The 21448-nt window shown below is 40.8% G+C and overlaps 1 protein-coding gene across 1 annotated transcript; it reads right to left on the minus strand.

Annotated features, from left to right (window-relative positions):
• Positions 1 to 1600: 1600 nt before the first annotated feature.
• GINM1 (glycosylated integral membrane protein 1) lies at positions 1601 to 20126 on the minus strand. Its single transcript, XM_034061040.1, has 8 exons — positions 19994 to 20126; positions 11064 to 11123; positions 10792 to 10888; positions 8457 to 8608; positions 6475 to 6631; positions 5588 to 5718; positions 3980 to 4143; positions 1601 to 2509 (listed from the first exon to the last, which is right to left on the minus strand). Exons 1-8 carry the CDS (start codon positions 20096 to 20098, stop codon positions 2401 to 2403), a joined length of 975 nt encoding a protein of 324 aa, XP_033916931.1. The 5' UTR covers positions 20099 to 20126; the 3' UTR covers positions 1601 to 2400.
• Positions 20127 to 21448: the final 1322 nt, after the last annotated feature.

Below are 21448 nucleotides of genomic sequence, written 5' to 3' on the forward strand. Positions count from 1 at the left end.
GCATGAGGTTTGTGTGACTCAGGAAAACCACATGCATGCTAAAAGAGAAGAACAGTGGTATAAGACTTGATAGCTCCAGCTCCATAGCATAGCAGTGCAGTGTTACAGCATAGCAGTGTTCTCTGGCAATTACTGTGTTAAAGATTTGCAGTGGTCTTTAATTTTTTAACACTGATGGTAGCATTTCTTTCCTTGTGCTCTGTGGAACACCATACAGAAGAGGAGGATGACTTAGCTTATGGAAATCAGCCAAGTTGTGAATCACTACCAGCACTTTTTCAGGCTTAACCACTCATTTATGTTGCAGCTGTTCAGCACAAAGTGAAATTTCCTTGTTTCTGTGCAGGTGCTCGGTTTACAGTTTCATAAGTAGGGATGCAAAGAACAGTCTGCAACAGCTGCTGCATTCTGATCTGCAGTTCAGTTCACACTGTGCCTGTGCTGTAAGGAAGAACTGTTGTATTTTGCGTCCACCCTGGTTCCCTCCTCCCCCAAGAAGCTAAACTTCAGCCTTATACATTGCTTCTATTTTGAACTATGTTAATGGAGGGCCCAGGGCTATATGCATTATGTGGAAAGAACATTGATTTCCACATATAGAGGACTTTGCAACTGTGTGAAGACTTGCTCTTGTCTGTGCAGTCACCATGCTTCTGCTAGTCTTAGCTGTTTCTTGTTTAGCCATGGATGACAACAGCCCCTCTGTCATGTACGTTCTTTAACTGAACTGCATTCTTCATTCAGGTGCCTCTGTAGCTCTGCCATCATCTCTGTCTTGTGTGGTTACTTTACCATGATGGCAGGTAGCTCTCTGGTGATAAGCCTGCCTTGGGGCTCCGGGGATGTTGGCCATTGCTACTCATGTCAGATCAGCAGAGCAGCTGCCCTGCTCCAGAGTTTGATGGCTCCAAAGCACTCAGCCAGTTATGACATATCCCCCACTTCTATCGTCATCACTCAGCTAAATCTGGCTGATGTTGGGGATCCTGCACTCCACAACCTCATTGAGCTTGAGGAAGTAAATTTAAATACAAACGACATGGTGCTACAACAAAAAATAGATCTATTTTTTTAGGAAAGGAATTTTGAGTAGTGTTCCTGTCACCTCAGGCTTATATATACCACGCTGCACTGCTGGGTGGTGGGGTCTGGTTTGGTTATTAGCAAGGTCAGTCAGCATTAGAAATGTTTCTTCTATCCCAGCAGTGCTGTCAGTTTGTGAGACAACTCAAGTTGTTCCTGTCGCACAACAGCTGTAAGGACAAATAACTAACTTAGAGAACTCATTACACATTGCGTAACCTTTCATTAAGGGGGGAGATGTGTGTGTAATCCTAGCTTTTCTCCCTCACTGTAACAGCTTTAGCTAAAAATGGATAATTTCAATCACTCAAATGATAACTCTTATCATTTAAGATAAGATAACTCTGCTCAGTCTTACACCAGGTAGTTGATGTTCTTTTTTCTGCCCTAGTAATTCTTTCGACAAAGTGTCTTGTAAGCAAGAGCAATGAAAAGTTAAAAACCAAATAGCACCCACATCTAATGCATGTGGCAAACCACTGAGTTGCATAGATAAACAGAGCTGCACACATGAACACAGTCTGATAAACAATTTAAGTGTTTATTTGAAAAATGATAGCAGTACAAATGGGCAGGGGCAGACTGGGCCTACACAGCAGTGGTAAGCCAGTACTGTTGTAGGAGTTTGTAGGATTCCTTTTCTCTCTTGAGACTTCGCAAAGTATTGCTGTCACAGGTAAAAAAGCACATTCTTCACAAGTGCCAACAGTTTCTGTAAGTGGAAGGGGCCATAAAAGTGTAAAGTGCTTAAATCTACCTTTGAAATTTGGTTTGCATATTTAAAACATCAAATTACTTAAGTAACACAAGGGGGGTGTAGTGATATTTTCCTCGCAAGGCACACTCAACCCTAAGAGACTTGACACCAGGTTGGGCAGCTTTGTTTAGGCTTGCAGGCACAGCTGATGTTTGCGATACTCCTTTGTCCTTTTCTGAGAAATGCTGTCGGGAGACTTCAGGACACCCTGAATGACATCACCTCAATACTCAGGATAGCTGCCCTGGTTTATCAATGGGCATGAAGGCAGCCAGCATCCTGTCTGAGGTGTGGAAAAGTGACTTCACAGAAGTTAAAACCAATGATAGCCCTCAGGGTGCAAAGCTGCTTTATTTTGAAGCTTCTGAAAACGCTGCGTTTTAGCGGAGAGGCACAAGGAAGTCAGCTACGGGCCTCAGCCTCAGTGTCCCTTTGCCAATTTATCAACTGACAAGAGTTTTCTTAGTAGGAAACAAACATGGTATTAAGATCAAGTGCCAAACTTCAGGTCAACTAAAAATATGCTTTTAAAAAACAGTAACTCCAAAGCAAACACAGCATTAAGTACATGTTTTCTCATCTAAATTATTTTTCCTGTCTGGAAGATCTGAAGGCAAGCTGATGGTAATCACCGGTACAAAGTTGACTCGATCCAGGAGAAGAGTGCCTCTGAAAAATGAGATTACCTGGCATTAGAAAACAATCTACAAACCAACTCTGTGTTCTGAAAATTAGGTTTATGCTTGAGCTCTTCAACGTACTTTAAATCAATACATCAATTATTACCCTCATGATACCTCTTTTATAAAAGTAGAATGAAAACTTGATACAAAATTGGCTCCAAAATGAACTAGCTGTTGTTCCAGTGGGGTCCCTTCACCCAGTTTCCACATCTGAAATACCAGCAGTGTGGGCTCCATACGTTCAATTTCACAGCAGCCTCATGGCTGTCTGATGTCAGAAGCTACTTCGTCAGGCTCTTGCACCTAATTCTCTAGCTAAAGCTTCCAGTTTTATCAGTGCTCTGTAGAATGGCATCACAGACTTGGGACGAGCTCCTGATATGCATCTGTAACTGCGTCATTCACCAAGTGAGACCTAGTCACTCTTACTGGTTTACAGTCATGAATTAAACCTCTACCACATGTTACAGGACCACTTTAGAGAGGCAGCAAGAAAATGAGTGTGGTTTTGGGTGGGGTTGGTTCATTGTTTTGTTTGTTTGTTTGGGTTTTTAGCAAGGACACACCATCTTTCCAGTGTAGCAGTATCCTGAAATACTCTGACAAGCCATGCACAAGCCCCATGTTCCAACTGGAAATAACTGCAGGCCAGTTCCTCTGCTCTGAACTCACCTCTGCCATGGGCACTTTGCTGAACTGTTTACGTGGATTAGATATTATTTTTTCACCTAATTCTACTTAGTTCAAAGTTTCACACATGGTAGTCTTAAGCTACTTACTGCTGGGGGAGGGGTACAAAGTGTTTCTTGACTCTTCCTGCTCTAAAAAGTTAGAAGAAATACTCCAACCCAACAGCATGCTTTGTGAATTTGTGAAGCATGGTCTCTTCTGCCACTACAGTTTCTAATTTTCCTGATCTTCCAGCTCTCATTTTTCTAGCTCTGTCACATGGACTAAGGACACTCCTGTCCCTGGGGTGATACATAAATTAACTGCACTCAGAGCCATTCAGAAGCACAGCTGGTCAGTTGCATTCAATGACATCAGCTGTGCTTGTGGGGCCTTAAAGGAATATAGGGTTCCAAGGCTTAGGTCTCCAGAATTGACGTGGCTTGCCTTAAAATATACACACTTGCCCATTCCAGCACTAAATCTATACTGATTTCTTATCTGCAGTTACTAATTCATCTCTCCACCCCTTGTTTTGAGAGCTTGCTTCTCTGAAAAATATTCCTATTGCTGGTAACACACCAACTGAGTGAATAAAGCCATCTGCAGTCAATAAGCTTTACTTACGACTTTTTGCCACCAACTGAAATGACTTGTGAGCTGCCTGCATAGGTAGCTCCTCCTTGGAGAATGCCCATACAAATTTGCAAAGTCAAATTTGAGGCCTCCCGTAACAACTATAACAACTCCAACACAGTGGAAGAAGCAAACAGCAAAAATGACTTACTTGTTTTCACAGGAAGGGAGGATCACCTTTAGAACTTTGAGAATAAGAGCTGCCCCAACAACTCCAACTACAATGACTTCCATCAAACTGAAGAAGATGGGTAAAGATCGCAACCAGAATCTGCACAACACTGTCCTCAAATCTTCCACCCATTGGCACATCACCTACAACCAAAAAGGTAAAAATAAAAAGACAGGTTGCAAAACATAGCAAGTGCCGGTTTTGTAGATACTGGTGAACTGCATTGTGTGGTGATAGTTTTACTGGAATTTATGTATGCTTAAACATACATATAAGCAAGATGAAAGTGACTGGTGACTCACAGGTCTTCTATGAGGTTTGGGAGAGGCAAAGGTTTAATTCTCTGCTCATTCTAGCCAGGTTCTCCAAGACGAAAGGCCACTTTAGAAAATAAAGGACACCTGAACAGAGCAGGTGAAGGATGAGCAATGTGGAGAAACTGTAATACCATGGCAGTGTACAGAAGGAAAAGCATTACTGGCAGCCTGGGAGAGGGGCAGCACCTTCTCTAGCCTATCTGTAACTTTCAGCCTACTGTTCTGGCCCGCCTGTCTCAGCAGCAGGTTATAAAGTGTTTTCTTTCAGCCACAGAGAAGGCCATGATGCCTCCTCCTTACCTTACCTGGAATGGAAACTTCTCAAGCTGTTGCTGTGTTTCTTACAATGGGAGAGAGCAATGGCCCTTCTCCCAGAGGGGTAAAACTGACTTAATGCTAAATGATACTCAGAATTGTGTAAGTGCTTTGCTTGGTATAAATATAACAACTCTCATGTCATTAATATCTCTGAGGTCAGAACACTGCAGGATTCTGAAGTAAAAACATCCAATTCCTCCCTGCTAAGGAGTAATTTAGGAAGTGTTTTGTTTGTTGATTTTTCAGTTTTGTTTTGGGTGATTTTGTTGTTTTTTTTTTAAAGTTTTAGAGTGTCTGTAAAAGCCTGTTCTTCTTAGTGGCTGGCTGTGGGGATTTCTTAGTCTTCTGTGGAAGTCAGTTACTGACATATACTTTACACAATAGAAAATCCTGGTCTCTAATAAATATAAAGCAGTAAAACAGTACTCTGGGAAGTCAAATACCATGTTAAGCAGGAACAGCAATTCCAGAAATGAGCTATTACATATTATGCTGGATTTTGGGTTGTTGTTTGGGTTGTGTTTTTTCCAAATGAAGAATAAAGCACCAAAGACAAAGGAATGTTATACGCCTTCTTATCATCTTCAAATGGATATTGTATTTGGTCTTCACATGAGGAAGATCCACTGTCTAAATCCTAACAATGCTGGGTTTGTTTATTTTGTTCTGTAAACATCCACAAAGGAGGAAAGCATAATATTTGTATATGGTGCTGTAGAGAAAATTGAAAATGGGGAAGTTCATTCCCTCAAACTGTAATACTGGATAACATTCAGCTTTATCTTCAGCATGTTACTACAACTTTTCCTCCTAGAAATGTCACCAAGCTGTATGTATTTCATCCCTTGGAAAACAAGTTAAAAAAATGAGGGAGGGGAAAAAATCCTGCTTTTCCTTTTTAAACCATTCTTTAAAGATTTATACTAGTAATTCAAACAAACAACAAAACTACCTTGTAAGAAGAGGGAGGTTCTATCCTAAGAGGGGTCTCTGGTAACTTGCCAGGTAATGCCTCTTCATCTACTGTGGTTTCCACTTGCCGGATGAGATATTGACTGGTAGTTTGCAGTGGATCTTGAGTATCTGAAGAAGAAATGCTAGAGTTCAGTGGGGGGCATGTTTTCTATTTGACTCAGTGTTCAGGAAGACAAAGACATGCTGCATGTCTGTACTTACAGTACATTTCTCACACATTTACAGCAAGAACATAGAAGTCTGACTTTTTTTCTTTACTTGAGTAGTGAACTTGCTAAGCAGCAGTGATAGAGTGCAGCCTTAGCTATGCCCTTAAATTCAGCCTAAATCTCAGCTGCAGCCAGATTAAAAAGTGAAGAACTAGATAAAAATATTTCATCTCCTATGAGATCCCCGAGAGTTTTTAATTAAATAGAACTGAAATAAGATTAAGGCATCAAATAACTACTCTTAAGATACTCAAGTTTAATAACATAACTGGTTTGGAAGTAACCCAGACAGGTATTTCCTCTCCAGTTTTTCTTTCATTCTCAGGGAAAAGGGGGAGCTTTAGAGAAACTTCCATCATAGCTCTGAGAGAGAAATTTATTCCTGCAAGATGTCTGGGTTGCAGACTGACAAGTACCAAGTGCTTCAAAGAAGAACAGATTTGAAAACAAACAAAAAAATACCTAAATGTAGAAGAGTTGGATTTAGATGTTTAACAAAAACAAAACCAAACTATATTAAAGAAAACATTTCCATGCCAATGAAGAAACTATTCCACTATGTAAAACACAGGAATAATGATGTTCTTTTGCCCTTGTAAAGGAATACGTCAACCATGGATAAAAAAAAATCTTATGTAACAGCTAAGAGAGATACCTTTTCCTGAGAGGCTGGGAAGTGTAAATAACATGTCGTTGTCCCTTGGGATGGAATACAGCATGCTCTCTTTCAAAGGGACAGTGTAGTTTGAATGTCTAAGTACTCTCAGGTCCTTTACTAAAATATCTATTTCTGTTACTTCTTCCTGTTGAACCTACAAGAGATGCAAATGTGTCAATATTGCTGAGTTTAAAGTAAGAGTGAAGTAGGCTGTCAAGGAAAGCCAATGCATCACATAAAACTCCAGGCCATTAAGATTTAGACATAGGGATGTTAAAAACAAAAAATGCAAAAGCATGAGGTAGTTGCTCCATGGGCTTTTACCCAAGTCTTACATAGCTTTTTATGATTCTCTTTCAGGAAGGCATTTTAGGGCATGGAAAAGTCAAGTATGTATTGAAAGAGCACTTGCAAACATTGAAAGTGCTACTGAGGCAAGTCTGACAATTCTGCTTTTGTAGTAGTGTTGCTTTTTTCCAACAACCAAAAGAGTATGTGTTTTCATTCTTTTCCACGGATGCACTGGACCCATGTCACTTAATCACCGCAAGCATCACTTAATATATAGAACACATTCAACATAACTCACTACATTCAATAACTGCATTGAGGCCAAGAACTGACAGAAATCCAGAGTGTTTATGATCATAATTATAATTGCTACACAGAAATGTAACTAACAGAAAAGGAATGGAGCATGTGATAGTTTCACTCATGCTCTCAGAACAGTAGGCCAACCAACGATCTCCTTTTGCTTCAAACACACAGAGTACAATGTGAGGAAGCAGATGATCATTACTGTCAGCTGAAAACTAATGAGAAAGATGGAAAACTTTTGATTTAAACAATTAAGGAAACCATATTCGCTTTTTCCTGTGAAAATATGAAATGCCTAGTTTGAGATCTGCCTCTAATTTGAGACTGTGTAACTACTGAATCAGACCAAGGATAAATTAGCCTCCTAGAAATGGAATAAACACTTCATTAGAAAAGCTTCAAACCTCTCAGTGGGATTTTTCATTAACAGAGTAAAAACTTTATTTGATGGAGATCCCTGTAAAAAACAGGACATGCTGAGCATGCAATTTTTGAAGAACCAGTGGTATTATCATCATTATCCTGTTACAAAAAAAAAGGCAGCAGAACATAAGCCAGATTCTAAAGACCCTGGCCACATGCAAGATGCAGACGTATACTGAACCAAAAACACAACATTTTTGCTGGCTTCGGCAGCTGTCTCCTCTCTTCAGAACCTCTCTGGCTGGAAAAATAACTATACTTTATTGGTGATTTTGAGAACTCAGTTCTGCACATTTAAGTCTTGGTTAGAACTATAACCCCTCACCTCACTGGTATTTGTGCAAATACTGTCAGAATGTAGGACTTTTTTCCTGTTAATCTCAAAATCCATTTCATTATTAGGACTTTTATCCAAATGAATTAATTATCTTACATGCAAAATATCCCAGGGCTAAGCTCTCAGATATTGTGGGCTTTCACAACAAGCCCACCTGCCATAAGTTTGCTGCTATAAGCTGTTCCCCATGCTACATGCCTGAAACCCTTTACTAGCTTGGGATAAACAACAGGGAAAATCTCAGGACTAATAACAAGCCCATGCCCCTTTTATTTATCTTGTACATTATTTGTAAATGAAGTATTGCTTGTGAGTCTGACTTTGCATATGTGCATATTTTGAAAGAGCATGTGACACAGTGATGTTCTAACAATTATTACATTATAAATAAATTATTAAATACAAATAGAAGCATTAAGACTTGAAGACTCCTCATGAATCACCTTTGCTACTACATGAGTAACTTAGGTTGGTATTACCTCCCTCACTAGTGTGCTAGCCAGCATTAGCTTATGTACTTCGTGCTCTAATCACCAACCAGATGCATGTAAACCTTTGAATCCTTGGTAACAACTTGCCTCTCTTAAATTAAAAATAAGCAGAATGTTGGGGGTTTTTTTACCTGTTTTCCATCAATTTCTGTCACTTCTTCCTGAATGACAATCAGCTGCAAATCAGAACTGGATGCCAAAGGCCACTTGTGAACCATAATGCGAACACTGACAGTTCCCAGGCGCTGCTGATCTGGTAAGTTATCCAAGTTTCTGTTCTCCACTGTTAACACACAATGTCACAGTTTTCAAAGAGAAACCATCCCAACCAGAAAGCAGTACACAACCAAGGGACAAACAGTTGCAACTCTTATCTAGATGCAAAGGTACATGTAGCATTTGAATGAAAAAGTCATTACAACTATAGAGGACCAGTAGCACTCAATCAGAGATGCCTGAACAGTTGTACAGAAGTCTGTACTATGCTGATGTCCTTAACACTTCCAATAAACTGCAGTTATAAGCTGTAATAGTCTGGGCAACAGGTAAAATAGATGCCATGATTTTTTACCAAATCAAACTTGGAGCAGGTCTCATGATACAGCACAGCAGACAACAGAAGCACTGTATGATCCCCAGACTGAGGAAGCTTGCAAACAACGTCGCATTCCTGCCTTTGAGGTTTGCATTTAAGCACTCTAAGCTTTGCTATTGATGCATTCCTATTTAAGTTGTCCAAACAAGTTCATAAGAGTAATGCCACAGCCCAGTCAGCCACCTGTATAAACATCTTGATTCGCAAAACATTCCCCTTCCTCTCAATACAGAAACAAACATGCTCTTTTCCACACACACCTAATATACTACTCAAGGCAAGTTCCCTCATACGTCTATTTTCTATGCCCCCCCATTTTCATATGTGACTGATGACACCTCAAGCTCTCTTCTTACCCAAAACCTTTCAGCTATTTCAACAACCCAATATTCCACAAGTACAGAGAACTGCCTTTGAATCCTTGCTGTTTCTGCATAGACTTGGTACCCTTCTACCAGCTGCCATACCTCTACAACGGGTGAGGGCACAGCAGAACTGCAGTGATGCGTAAGTGTAGGAGTGGAGGTGACAGATCTCAGAGCATGAATATTTAACTCAAGTTTATTTCTATACACATTCAGGACTATTCTTCCTCTCTGTTAACAGGTAACAAGTATCTCAATATTCCCTTAGCATTTTACAAACATTATCTGAATATATTGCTGAGGATTTAACAGGTAAACATAATAATAAACATAACAGAGGCTACTGTGCTGAGGACTCAGACCCAAACAAGGAGATAGACAGATCTAGGTTCCTACCTCTGTTTCAGATTCATGTTCATACTCATAGTCATTGCAAGCTATACAACTGTGATTTGGGAAATCAACAGGAACTACAGTAGAGTGCTCAGTAGCTTTCAGAATTAGTCAATAAAATTGTATCTACTTTTCTGGACTCAGTTATCTTGCAGGTAGATGACATTTTGTCTTGTTTTTTAGTATAAAAAAAATAGAAGCAATGGAAACATAATTATCTCAGAAAAAGAGAAATTAATTACTGCTCTCCCTCTCCAGAATAGTATCAAATTAATAATTAAATATGCTTGGGAATCCAGGTTCAAGAAAAAAGGTCATGGCTCAGAGAACCAATTTAGAAAAAGCATTAGTACTCTGTAAGTACATGTCTGATTGTAAGGAGGGGATGACCTCAGAAACCAAGCTAGAGACTAGCTGTACCTGATCCATCAAGAAATCATTCTGAATGCAACACAAACGTAAATGAGCATAATGGCACTTGTGTAATTAATTATATAGTATGCTCTGTGCATCTCATAAAATCACTGTACTTTCTGTTCTTTCACAAAACGTGTAGCACTGAATCAGTGGCAAAAATAGCAGTGTCAAGATAATTCAAAGTCATTAACCACTGCAGGACACTAGCAAAACTGCAGTGTTTGTGCTGTAATAGCCTACCCAGCAAAAACTTCTTTGTCCCGTGTACACAGAAATGAGATAATTAAAAGATCTTCCTAATAATAATTCATACTTTTGTTATTGAATCTCCTTTTGGATATATGCCAGCCAACGTAGGGACACAGCTATTAGCAGGGTGGAGCTGCATCCTTCTGTTTACATTGTCTAGCCTGTAGTGCAAAACATTCTTTTGAAAAGATAGGCAGAGCCTGGATTTCAGATTAGACCATTTACATATCAGAATGTGAATGTGACTTGAGAACAAGGCAGCAAAGTTTTTTCAACCTATTTTAGTAGCAAAATTATCCTACCTTGGGAAATTATTTGCTTCTATGATGCTCAGGTTTGCACAGTATGAGAACATGTAGTCACTGTAAGCTTTGGTTACTAGATAACAGGGAAGCCAAATACCCCGGGGAATAGGAAATAAAAAAAAAACAAAAAGGGAATACTCACATATTACTGTTTGACATGTTACGTGGGCAACCCTGCTTTTCATAGGGAAATCATTTAGGTATACCTGTCCATTAGCATAGGTGATATTAAAAACAACCTGAAAGACAGACAGACAGAATGAGTGTATGGTTCCTAGCACAATGCTACAGTTCTGTTCTCAGAGGAACACATCATAATGACTAACATCAGGGAAAACAATGCATTTGCATCCACACACAGACTTTATTTCAGTGCAGATGAATTCACTGAATAAATAGAAAAACTGGACAAACCTGTGCTTTGTGAAATTCCCCATCGCTTTTCAACATCATAACATTGACTCTGATCGTTTCCTGGAAAACAAGGGGGAGAAGAGAGTTAAGTTTCTGAGGAAACGCATCAGCCACTGCAGGACACAGGCAACTTTCACACACTGTCCTGACGGAATGATAGCATAAAATCCCCAGAGCACACTCCCAGTCTTTCCATCCAGCTGACAGAAGAAAGAGGGATATGCTTACTTGCTCCATGTAAGGCCTGGTTTGGGGTTTTTCCCCCCTTTTTAATAAAGAGCATTGATGAGAAAGAATGACAGCTGTACCCCTTATATGTATGTTTTTTTAAATAAAGATAGAATAATAGTAATCCAGCTAAATTCTCAGGAGAACTTGTTTCACATGGATATAATGGAAAAGAAGCCTCTTGTATTAGCTGAAAAATAATACAAAATACAAGATAAAAATCAGATTCTCTATAAATGTTTTTTAAGCACTCCACTTAGCCTTCAAGATGGAATACAATTTAATACACATTAGTCTATACTAAAGAACACTCAGTTTTGTCAATGTCAGCAATACTATTTCTTTTCTTTGGTTATCATTCCCAAATTATACCACATGGAACACCTCCACACTTGGAGGTAAGGGGGATTTGCTTCTTTCTTTCAAACTCTATTAATTGCTATAATTTATTGACTGACTCATTCTATCCTCTCATTTTGCCCCTGTAATGTCAGGGGTTGTTTTACAGATGGAACCTTAAATCCTCCAGGGCTGCCCCTGACAAAACCCACACACAAAAACCAAATCTCTCTTGGATATTGCCAAAAGTGATAACTGTCACACTGTTTTGCTGAGTCATCTCTTCAAAAATAACATTAAGCTCCCTATTTGCCTTTTGGAAGTCTTAAATGATTCTAATTGTGTTTCATTTTCTTCTGGAAAACTTTCCATATCCGCAGCATCTTCTTCAGCTCCGTGTTTGAGTCACTGTTTCACAACTAACAGCTATAAAGCAAGTCATGTCTCAATAAAAAGTTTAACTCAGAATTTGAAATAAATAAAAACTTAAAACATATAAAATGGGGTTTTGTTTGGGATTTTTATAAAACACTGGATTTTAAACCAGGAAATACTTGAAATATACAGTACCTAGCATGATATAGTCCCAATTCATGAACTATGTTGTGTTAACAGGACGAATGCTGTGCACCACCCATTCCCTCCGGTGCTTGGAAGTGGGTGAGCTGGGATGGTGCTCTGCTTTCCTGTGAGCTTCTCACAATAGAATCAGAGAATCAAACAGGTTGGAAGAGACCTTTAAGATCATCAAGTCCAACCATTACCCCGGGACTACCAAGACCACCACTAACGTGTATCACTGAGGGCTCATCTACATGGTTTCTGAACACTTCCAGGGATGGTGATTCCACCACTGCCCTGGGCAGCCTGTTCTACTGCCTAAGCACCCTCTCTGTCAAGAAATCTTTCCTAATATCCAGCCTAAACCTCCCTTGGCACAACTTGAGGCTGTTACCTCTTGTCCCATCGCTTGTTCCTTGGGAAAAGAGGCCAACACCCACCTCACTACAACCTCCTTTCCGGTAGTTGTAGAGAGTGATAAGGTCCCCCTGAGCCTTCTCCAGACTAAACAACCCCAGTTCCCTCAGCCATTCCTCCACTTTACCCGAGTCATCCTGTCTGGCCTTTCATTGTGTTTGGCATGTATCTTGTGGTTCCTGCCTCATGTAGATTTTGGTATGGGGTGCATAGGGTCAGAAGATTGGCCACAGCAGGAGCTGTTGAGTTTTAGGTGCGGCACTGCAGGAAACACCAGTGGGAAGCCAGGGGAAAAGAACAGTGAGGAATTTGCCTCCAAAGAAGGATTAAATGAGCTGAGACCATTAGCATAAAACCAGGTTGACTGAGTTGGAGGACTGTTATTTTCCATGGGAAGATACTATGAAGAGCAATGAAAAACCTGTTCATAAATTGCAGGAAGGAAGCATCAGGTGAGACACTAAGAAAACTTTTCATGTTAAAAGTAGCTGAGTACTAGAGTAAATAGTAAATAGCTGGTAGAGCGTTGAAGTTTTGGATATGACTGGAGCGCTTTAAGAATAAGTCTGTCAAGAACGACATCAGTATAGTTGATTCTGACTCTGGAAAAATTGGTCTTCCTCTGATCCTTGAGATGTTTCTGTACCAGTTCAGGAATGTTTAAAGCAAGGACAAGTGAAAACTGAGTATTTTTTAGCAGCAGAACTTGTACATGTGTTTGAAATGTTTCTTAGCAAGACTGGCATCGAGTCTTGTGAGACTGCTTAGTGAAGAGGCAAAACAAGAACACAGATGACTCAGGAGAATGAATGTACAAAATATCGGATGTCACCAATAGAATTTGTTGGATCTGGATGTGAACAGACTGGTCACAGGAATGGCAAGAATACAAGTTCTTCCTTGCTTATAAACACAAAATTGCAAGGGTCATGGTGTAACTGCTGTACTGGCATATTAATCATCGCTCTGAGTTATTGAGTAGCTTTATGAACCCACGCCATTCTGGAGACGCACCACCATCTCCTGGGATGATGGTGAGAGCAGGTGTCTCCTAAAGAGATGCTGCAAGGACAGGCAGGCCATGCAGCAGAGCCAATCTAACAGCCTTTGTCCGTCAGCACAAGAAGCCAGGCTCCCTCCTCCCAGCTGCGTTCTTGCTTCTCTTGTGCTCTTCCTTGCTTGTTCAACTGACAGAAAAATAATCTGGCAAAAAAGGGAAAGTTTTCCTGCCAATTTAATGAGCTAAACTGGCTCACTGGCTTTGCATAAATGAGAGGGAAGGACGATGTGTGGGAGAGAACTATGCTCTTTCAGTGGCAGAGACAGCAAGCAGTTAAGCTGTCTTACTTGTCTGCATGCTGTGATCTATTTTTTGTAACTCTGACGGCATGGAAGTGATCCACTGACATATTTTCATCTCTTAAACATGTAATATGCACTTCAAGCACAAATTTTAAGTATCTACCAGAATTCACGACATGCTTTTGGATACTGCATCAACAGAATTGACAGCTGTTTTGAAGAAAAATAATCACTGTTTATATAGCTCACTTTTTGTACATTTAATGCATAGCTGTTGAGCATATCTATCTTGCCCTATGCCTTTCATTTTCAAATCATTGGATGAATAATAAAGTAGGGTGAATTTTCCTTTTTTTCAGCAGTCACAGGCTATCAGTCATTTCCTTTTTCTTGTAATCTCAGTGAGTCACTCTGGAGATGTTGAAAAAAGATTACAAAACACTTTCTGCTTAAAAGAACTCAAATTGCATTTGAGGCTTAAAAACTGAACAACGTAAGACTGCCTGGAAAAACCATCCTTTGTGCCCTTTGAATTCCCAGAAAACAGAAAAACCTAGGAAGTAATGATACAAGGTTTTGATAATCTATTAAACAGTTTGATGGTGTAGAAGACGTACAGCTCTGAGTGCTACAGCTGAGAGCTGAAAGGTCAGAGGATATTTTTTTGTTGGTGGTGATGTACAGAATTCTTAAAACATAAGAAGAAAACAAGGTTTGAGGAAATCACAGGATGACAGAACAGATTACATCCTGTGATTATAATGTTACTTTGGTTTATATTTTCAGTTACAGTCTTCCAGTTCTCTAAGTAACTTGGTAATCTTCATTTAACTTGAATAGCTAGGATTGAAGGTCTCAAGAAAAGTCACATGAACACCTACTTCCTAGAAGGGGCACTGACAAAGAGATTTTTCTCAGTGGTCAGAGTTTTCCTGCTGATCCAACAAACATATCTGAAGCATCAGTGACAGGTCATTTCCAACCAAAAGGTCATCTGTTCTAGACTTTAAGCCATGCTTCTTGTGATGCCAGACTTCTGATGAATCGGACTTGGATGTTTTCCAGTTCTTGGCATTCCTGTCTACCTGCGTACACTGGTTAACACCTGTTGTTTTAAGTTTTTTTTTACATTATAGTCTCACTTCAGAAGCTATCTGTTCATGATGCAGTAAGCCAATACTGTAGCAATGAAGTTACTGACAACAGGACACGCATCCTCTGCAGTAATCCATAATATTGCACTATCAAGTTCTATAGAAACTGGGAACATGTAAAAACTGTCTGTATGACTTACAACACACATTTCAGTATTAACAACATCATCAAAGTTCACATAAATTTTAGACAGTCCTGTAATTCATTGGAGCATTTGAGAAAGCTGCATTTTGAGAGAGTGAAAATCAAAGGTCAGCCCAAAGAAGCAATTCAGGTCCTTAGGCATCAGGCTGTGCTTTCAGCTTACCACTGACATGATTCTGTTATTCACAGCACTTTATCCCTTCCTCTGCCGATGAATACCTTCACACAAAACACCCCAATTCACTCTGAAAATGGCCCTATATTTCTTAATGCTGTCACAGGATGTAGATGGCTCTCCTGAGTTTTCCTATGATTTCTCATCACTGTTTTAGTTCTCCAGCAGTGATATTTACAGCAGTAATGACCACAGTACCTGTAAAGAGGACAGCACTTCCACCATAAATGTGTATCATTCTGCTCTAGGACAGCTAAGCAACAGCAGTAACAGGGACATACATTACAGTGAACTTGTGATTTTTTGTGAACTTGGATCAATAGAGATTAGCACGCAGTAATCATTTTCTAATCACTTCCCTTTTACCATGTATGGCAATGGAACCCGGAAACGTTAACTGGGGCAGTGTAATCACAGTAGCTGGAGAAGAACAAGATGCGGAAAAGATGGCAGCAACGAATATAAAGCATTTGGCATAATGTAAATGGAATATGAATTGATTCCTCCGGACTCCCATGGCAATGGCACACAAATCTACAGAGAACACTTCACCTAATCACAGCCTTTTATGAAAAATGCTGCACAAGACAAAGCTGTTGGTTCTGATCACACAGGAACTTCAAAGGGATCTGATGGCAGAACCACAGAAAATCTGCTTGATGGGGTGCACCGCACAGTTTCTCCCAGTACAGAGTAATGGTTAAGCCCTACACCACTGCATTAGTCACATAAACCCTGTCTAGATTCTGGCACTTGCAGCCAGCACACTTAAAGCACAGCTGTTCTTTATGGAGGCTCTCCAAACAAGGCTCTTTCTGCACTAGAAGGCCTGTGGGAAGTGGAGTGGGCAGCACTGGGAACAGATGGCACAGTGCTTTGCAAGATGGCCAGCTGTACAGAGACTTGAAATCCCCTCACAGTGATTACACAAGCACTACTGCTATACACAGTTTGTGACAGGAAAATGTAAAGTCCAATGAAGGCTGCCAAGCAGGCAAGAAATAGACAAATGAATAACTTGTTTCTGAACTTGGAAAGAGATTATGGGAAGAAAAGTGTTTGAACAGACAAACAAAACTACCACCCAAATTCACACCATTTGAGTTCTGGCACTAACATGGGCAACTGGTTCCATTCTCTGCTTCTCGTAATTCTTTTGTCAGACTCAAACCAAAGGTATGTTGTAGGATGCTGTCAGGTATAACTGAGTTCAGAAATAACCATGGTATAGGTCTGACCCGACAAGTTTGCAAGTCCCTCACATTTTACACTATTTTAGTACAAAATCTTCTTCAGTAAGGTCTGGCATTTTTAAACTGCATGACAGTATTTAGGGTAAGATAATGAAATCCAGTGTCTGCTTAAGTAACTAAAGCTGAACTATCTTTACTTCAGTTTATGTAAATATCTCTATCTTAACATAAAAAAATTAACATAGTGCTTTTGCTTTAATTTTCTGAACAAACACACTTATATTCCTTCCTTGCTTTATGATGAGCCTTAGTATAATATTGCTTATCCTTTCCTTTGCCATACATATGTTGCTAGAATCAATCACCTTTGCTTACTCTCTATTAAATCAATTCATACTATGAATATTTTATCAGGAGTTTTAAAAGGTGAATACTTAGTCCCACATCACCAGGACATGACTGCATCATGCTGCTTTAATTTAACCAAATATACACAGAAAGATTATGTCAGATCTTTTAGGCATAAAGTTTAGAACATATGCCAGGTGGTTAATAGAGAAACTGGCATACAGCAATGAAAGAAACATTTCAGCATGGCACTATTGACAAGTTTCTTCTTTGATTAAAGTACAATACACTTACTGCACACATACTCAAATGGTTGATGAAGTTTACTTTTTTCTGTTGTGACATTATCCGTTCGCACAGAGGTTTCTTGCAGCCAACAAATTATGTTTTTCAGGCAACAAAACTAAAAACCAAACCCATCTGGTAGGCAAGTACACCACTTAGAACTCTGCTAAACCTGAATTATCAAGAACAAACAGAGTAAGCAAACAACAAAGCATTAGCATTTGGCCCACTGTACTTTTAGCAAGCTCCTATCAGCACATTAAAATATACTCTGAAACACAAACCTAATTCCTGACCTTGCACTAGAATAACATGGTCAGTTGTATTCCTGCACCATTCCCCACCCTTTTTTATTAAAAAAAAACCCACTTTGTCTACTGTCAATCAATGTGTAACCCAGTTTTGCTTATCCAGACTTCAGGAGAGAGAAGAAACTGAAAGCACACATGCTGATGTTCAAAATAAAAGTCTAGATTTCAAAACATCTTAAGAAATTATAAGTATTGCACAAGAATTGAGACATTCACATTCCAGAGCTGAACAAAAGCATTTCAGCCTTACAAAACAGTATTCCAGTGTCTCAGAGTTTTTCCTCAGTCCTTCCATTATGGTTTCTGTAACATCATGGTCACCAACTTGGAAGTAAACTTTAGTACCATGTACAAAACGTGCAGCGATCACGATGTGTAGCTTCTGAAGCCAACCTGACAGTATGGCATTTTTGCTCTGCCTACTCCCACTGTAGGAACAGACAATTCTGTTCCTACCAGGCCACCATAAACCAGCTCATGCTCAAAAGCCAGCAATAATAATTCTACTCAAAACTTTTCCAAGATGCACTGTGCCTTCTACATCAAAATGATCCTGCTTGTACAAAACAAACAGTGCATGAGGAAACACAAGTGTTCCCTTTTTAAAGCTTGAGATTTAAAAAGAAAAAACACCAGAGTAAAAATGTATGTGTTGTCTTTTTGACTATTAGAAGAGCTGTTTGCATATACTTATGCCACCACACCAATATAAAGCTAAAAAAGTGCAGGTAGTTGCAACCATCAAAAACTGAGTTGACAGATCACCTAAGCAGTATGGTACAAATGTACAAACTTACCTGCCAAACAGCACAGCTATGCCCATAAGGCATTACACCCCAGTTACTAAGTGAAGCCCTATCAGCACTCTAAACCATACCTATTCTATTCCTGCCCCCAAGCTGGCTTCCACAGGACTGCTCTGGCACTGCCCTGCTGTGCTCACTCGCGCTTTCAGATCCAAAGATAGCACTCACAGATGTGCCTCCACTTCTTGTACAGCTGCCAGCTCTGACAAACAACTTTAATGCTATTCAGTGGAAGACAGTCTCTGGGTAGATGGCAAGCAAGAGAACAGGTCTATATACTCCATTGTCACTTCATGTGTCTTTTGGCACATTCGAGCTAGCACTCCCCTGCTCAGACGGATGAGCAGAATATCCGAGGACTGAGCTGTACCTGCTTTTTTCAGTGCACCTGACTCCAAGCACTGAGGCACTTTTATAGGTGTCTGAAGATCTAAATCCCCACTTCGAAAACAGATCTAAGTAAATCTCGGTTCAAATGTTCCTATGGAGAAGCAGAAACCAGGAAGTAAGCCCAGGAATCCCACTTTGCAACACAGGATGTGCCAGCTCAGGGCCTCTGTCAGGCTTTCTTGGAAACACTTAAGTAAAAACAGACCAACCAACCGAACATCAGCAACAACAAAACCCAAAACCATAGTAAATTTAATCACGACAGCAACCTCACTTTGGTTAGACAAGTGACTATGAATGCAAAACAGCTCTTCCCTCTTTGCAACCTCACACTTTGGGAGTTCACTGTTACAACAATTAGAGGATGTATTCAGTCATGATTCAAGTACAGACCTAAGCATTCAGTTCTCTTCGGTAATTCTAGAGGTTAAAGATCACCAGTACCACAGCACATTTTTTTTATCCCCACTGAGAGTATCTCTTAAGCAGTACCCAAAAAAATGCCTTCCACTAAAAAGCCACCAAATTTAATTTAAAACTAATCTCACCAAGATAGAGCATAGATACTGGAGCAAAAAACCCAGAGCATGGTGTCCCATAATATACCAACACATCATAACCCTTTGCTTGGTTCAATCCGAGTACAGAAATCACTAAAAGCAAGCATGGACCTAAGGTATAGGTCTTATACTTCAATAAGTATAAGAATACTTATAATACTAATAATAATTAATTTAATAATACTTCCTACTTCAATAGCTCTGAAAGTCCAGACGCGGGTAGACAAGAATTAGAATACAATGTAAATACAACTACGTTGCATAGAAGTAACAAACCCCCCCCCAGCAGACAGTCAAGTATTATTTAGCATATTAAATCCTACATAAGTCATTAAAGAGAGGAGGAAACATTAACTGAGTTTGTGGTAGATGCATAATCCTGACCTTCTGTGCCGTTTTTCCACGTTTAGACCGAAACGCAGTCGAGCAGCAGCTCAGCACTTTAAGCAGGAGTAACACACCTCAGTCAGCCGAGCGCTACAGCCAGAACCCCCCTCGTACCCAGCACACCACCCTCCGCTGCCATCAGCTTTGCCCGCTCCTCCAGCGGCGGCGATGCCACCCGCCCGGCCGTGCCAGCCAGTGGCCAAGCCGCCCACAGCCACCCCAGCGCCGCCAGCTCTCCGGCAGGGTCCGGCTCGCCTCTCGGAGGGACAGGGAGATGGACAGGGATAGGGATAGGGACCGGCCCCGGCGCGCCCCGGCCCCGTCGGTACCTGGCCCAGCTGAGGCGGCGCGGCGGGGCCCAGCAGCGCGGCAGCCATCGGCAGCAGCAGCAGCGGTGGCAGCAGCAGCTCTCGCCGTCCCAGCGCCGCCTCCATCTTGCGACCCGGGAATTAAAACAAAGTGAAACATCAACAAGCGGCGGCAGGGGCTGGGCGGGACCGGGAGGCAGAGGGGGAGGCGGTCCCTGGGCCCCTCCCGCCGTCGACTCCCCCCTTCCCTCACGGCCCGCCTGACATTAAAGCTCATCCAGTTCTAGTCCCGTGCCACGGGCAGGGACACCTTCTACCAGACCGGGTTGTTTACAGCCCTGTCCAGCCTGGCCTCGAGCACTGCCATCGGTGGGGCAGCCACAGCTTCTCGGGGCAACCTGTGCCAGGGCCTCAGCACCTTGGGGATGTGTGGAGATGTGCCCGCTCCTACAAATGTTCATTACTGTTAATAGGTGACTACAGCCTTTGAAAGCACTTTGTATAATAATTACCCATATAGTTAATGTTAATAATTCTCTGTATGAAATGGCCAATGTGCGCTTATCAAACTGACCTACTTCCTACACTCCCCAAAGATACCTGCAGTTGTCCAGCAGCAGAGGCGGTTATATGGCCAGAGTGATGCTAGGCTGGGTTCTGAGCACCACATGTCCAGAAAGGTTTCTTGAAAGCAAAAGGGCTCAGTGTGCCCCAGACAGTGTGCACACTCTCAGACAGAGTCATCTGAAAGGAAGAAAGCACTAGATGAAGTTGTAAAGAGCTGGAGGTCCCAGGCTTGAGAGGAAAGGAAACAACCTGTATCTCCAAGTCCTCAGTGGATAGGAAGATTAAAAGTGCTTTAAGGAGGATTGCCATTGTCTGTTAGCAGACTTGCTAATGGCAATCTTCCCAACTTGTCTGGGGAGGTTTTACTATAGCTAACACAGAGCAATAAATTAGCTGTCTTGTTGCAGCAGTCTGCCCCCTGATTTAATATTGCTCTATGGCTCTCACTTGGTTGACAGTGGACATAAATCCTAAGACCCGCAGAAACTTAGTATTTCATATGCAGTTTCATTCATGAGACAGCAGTGCAAACACCTGGCACAAGATAGAAGGCATTAGAAAATGAGGACTACGAGAGTCATATATATATATATATATATATATATATATGCAGTAAGTCAGCTCCCCAACAAGACATTTTGCTGAATCTCAAACGGGGTACATAAGAATTTTCAGGGATATGATGGCAGCTACAAGAATGCAGCTCCTGTTGGTACTTGCAGTCATTTGCATGTGCTGGTGGGAAGCAGTTTAAATTACCTGAATTCCTAACTGTGAGTTGCACTCCATGTGTAAATCAGAATGGGGATTACTTCTAACAGGAATTCTAGACAAGCAAAGGCAAGCTGCAGTACTACAGTACTTTGTGTATGAGATTCATGATTCAGATATTTATTAAAGGCACCAGAG

Source organism: Melopsittacus undulatus, chromosome 3 (genome assembly GCF_012275295.1).
Source record: "Melopsittacus undulatus isolate bMelUnd1 chromosome 3, bMelUnd1.mat.Z, whole genome shotgun sequence".
NCBI lineage: Eukaryota > Metazoa > Chordata > Aves > Psittaciformes > Psittaculidae > Melopsittacus > Melopsittacus undulatus.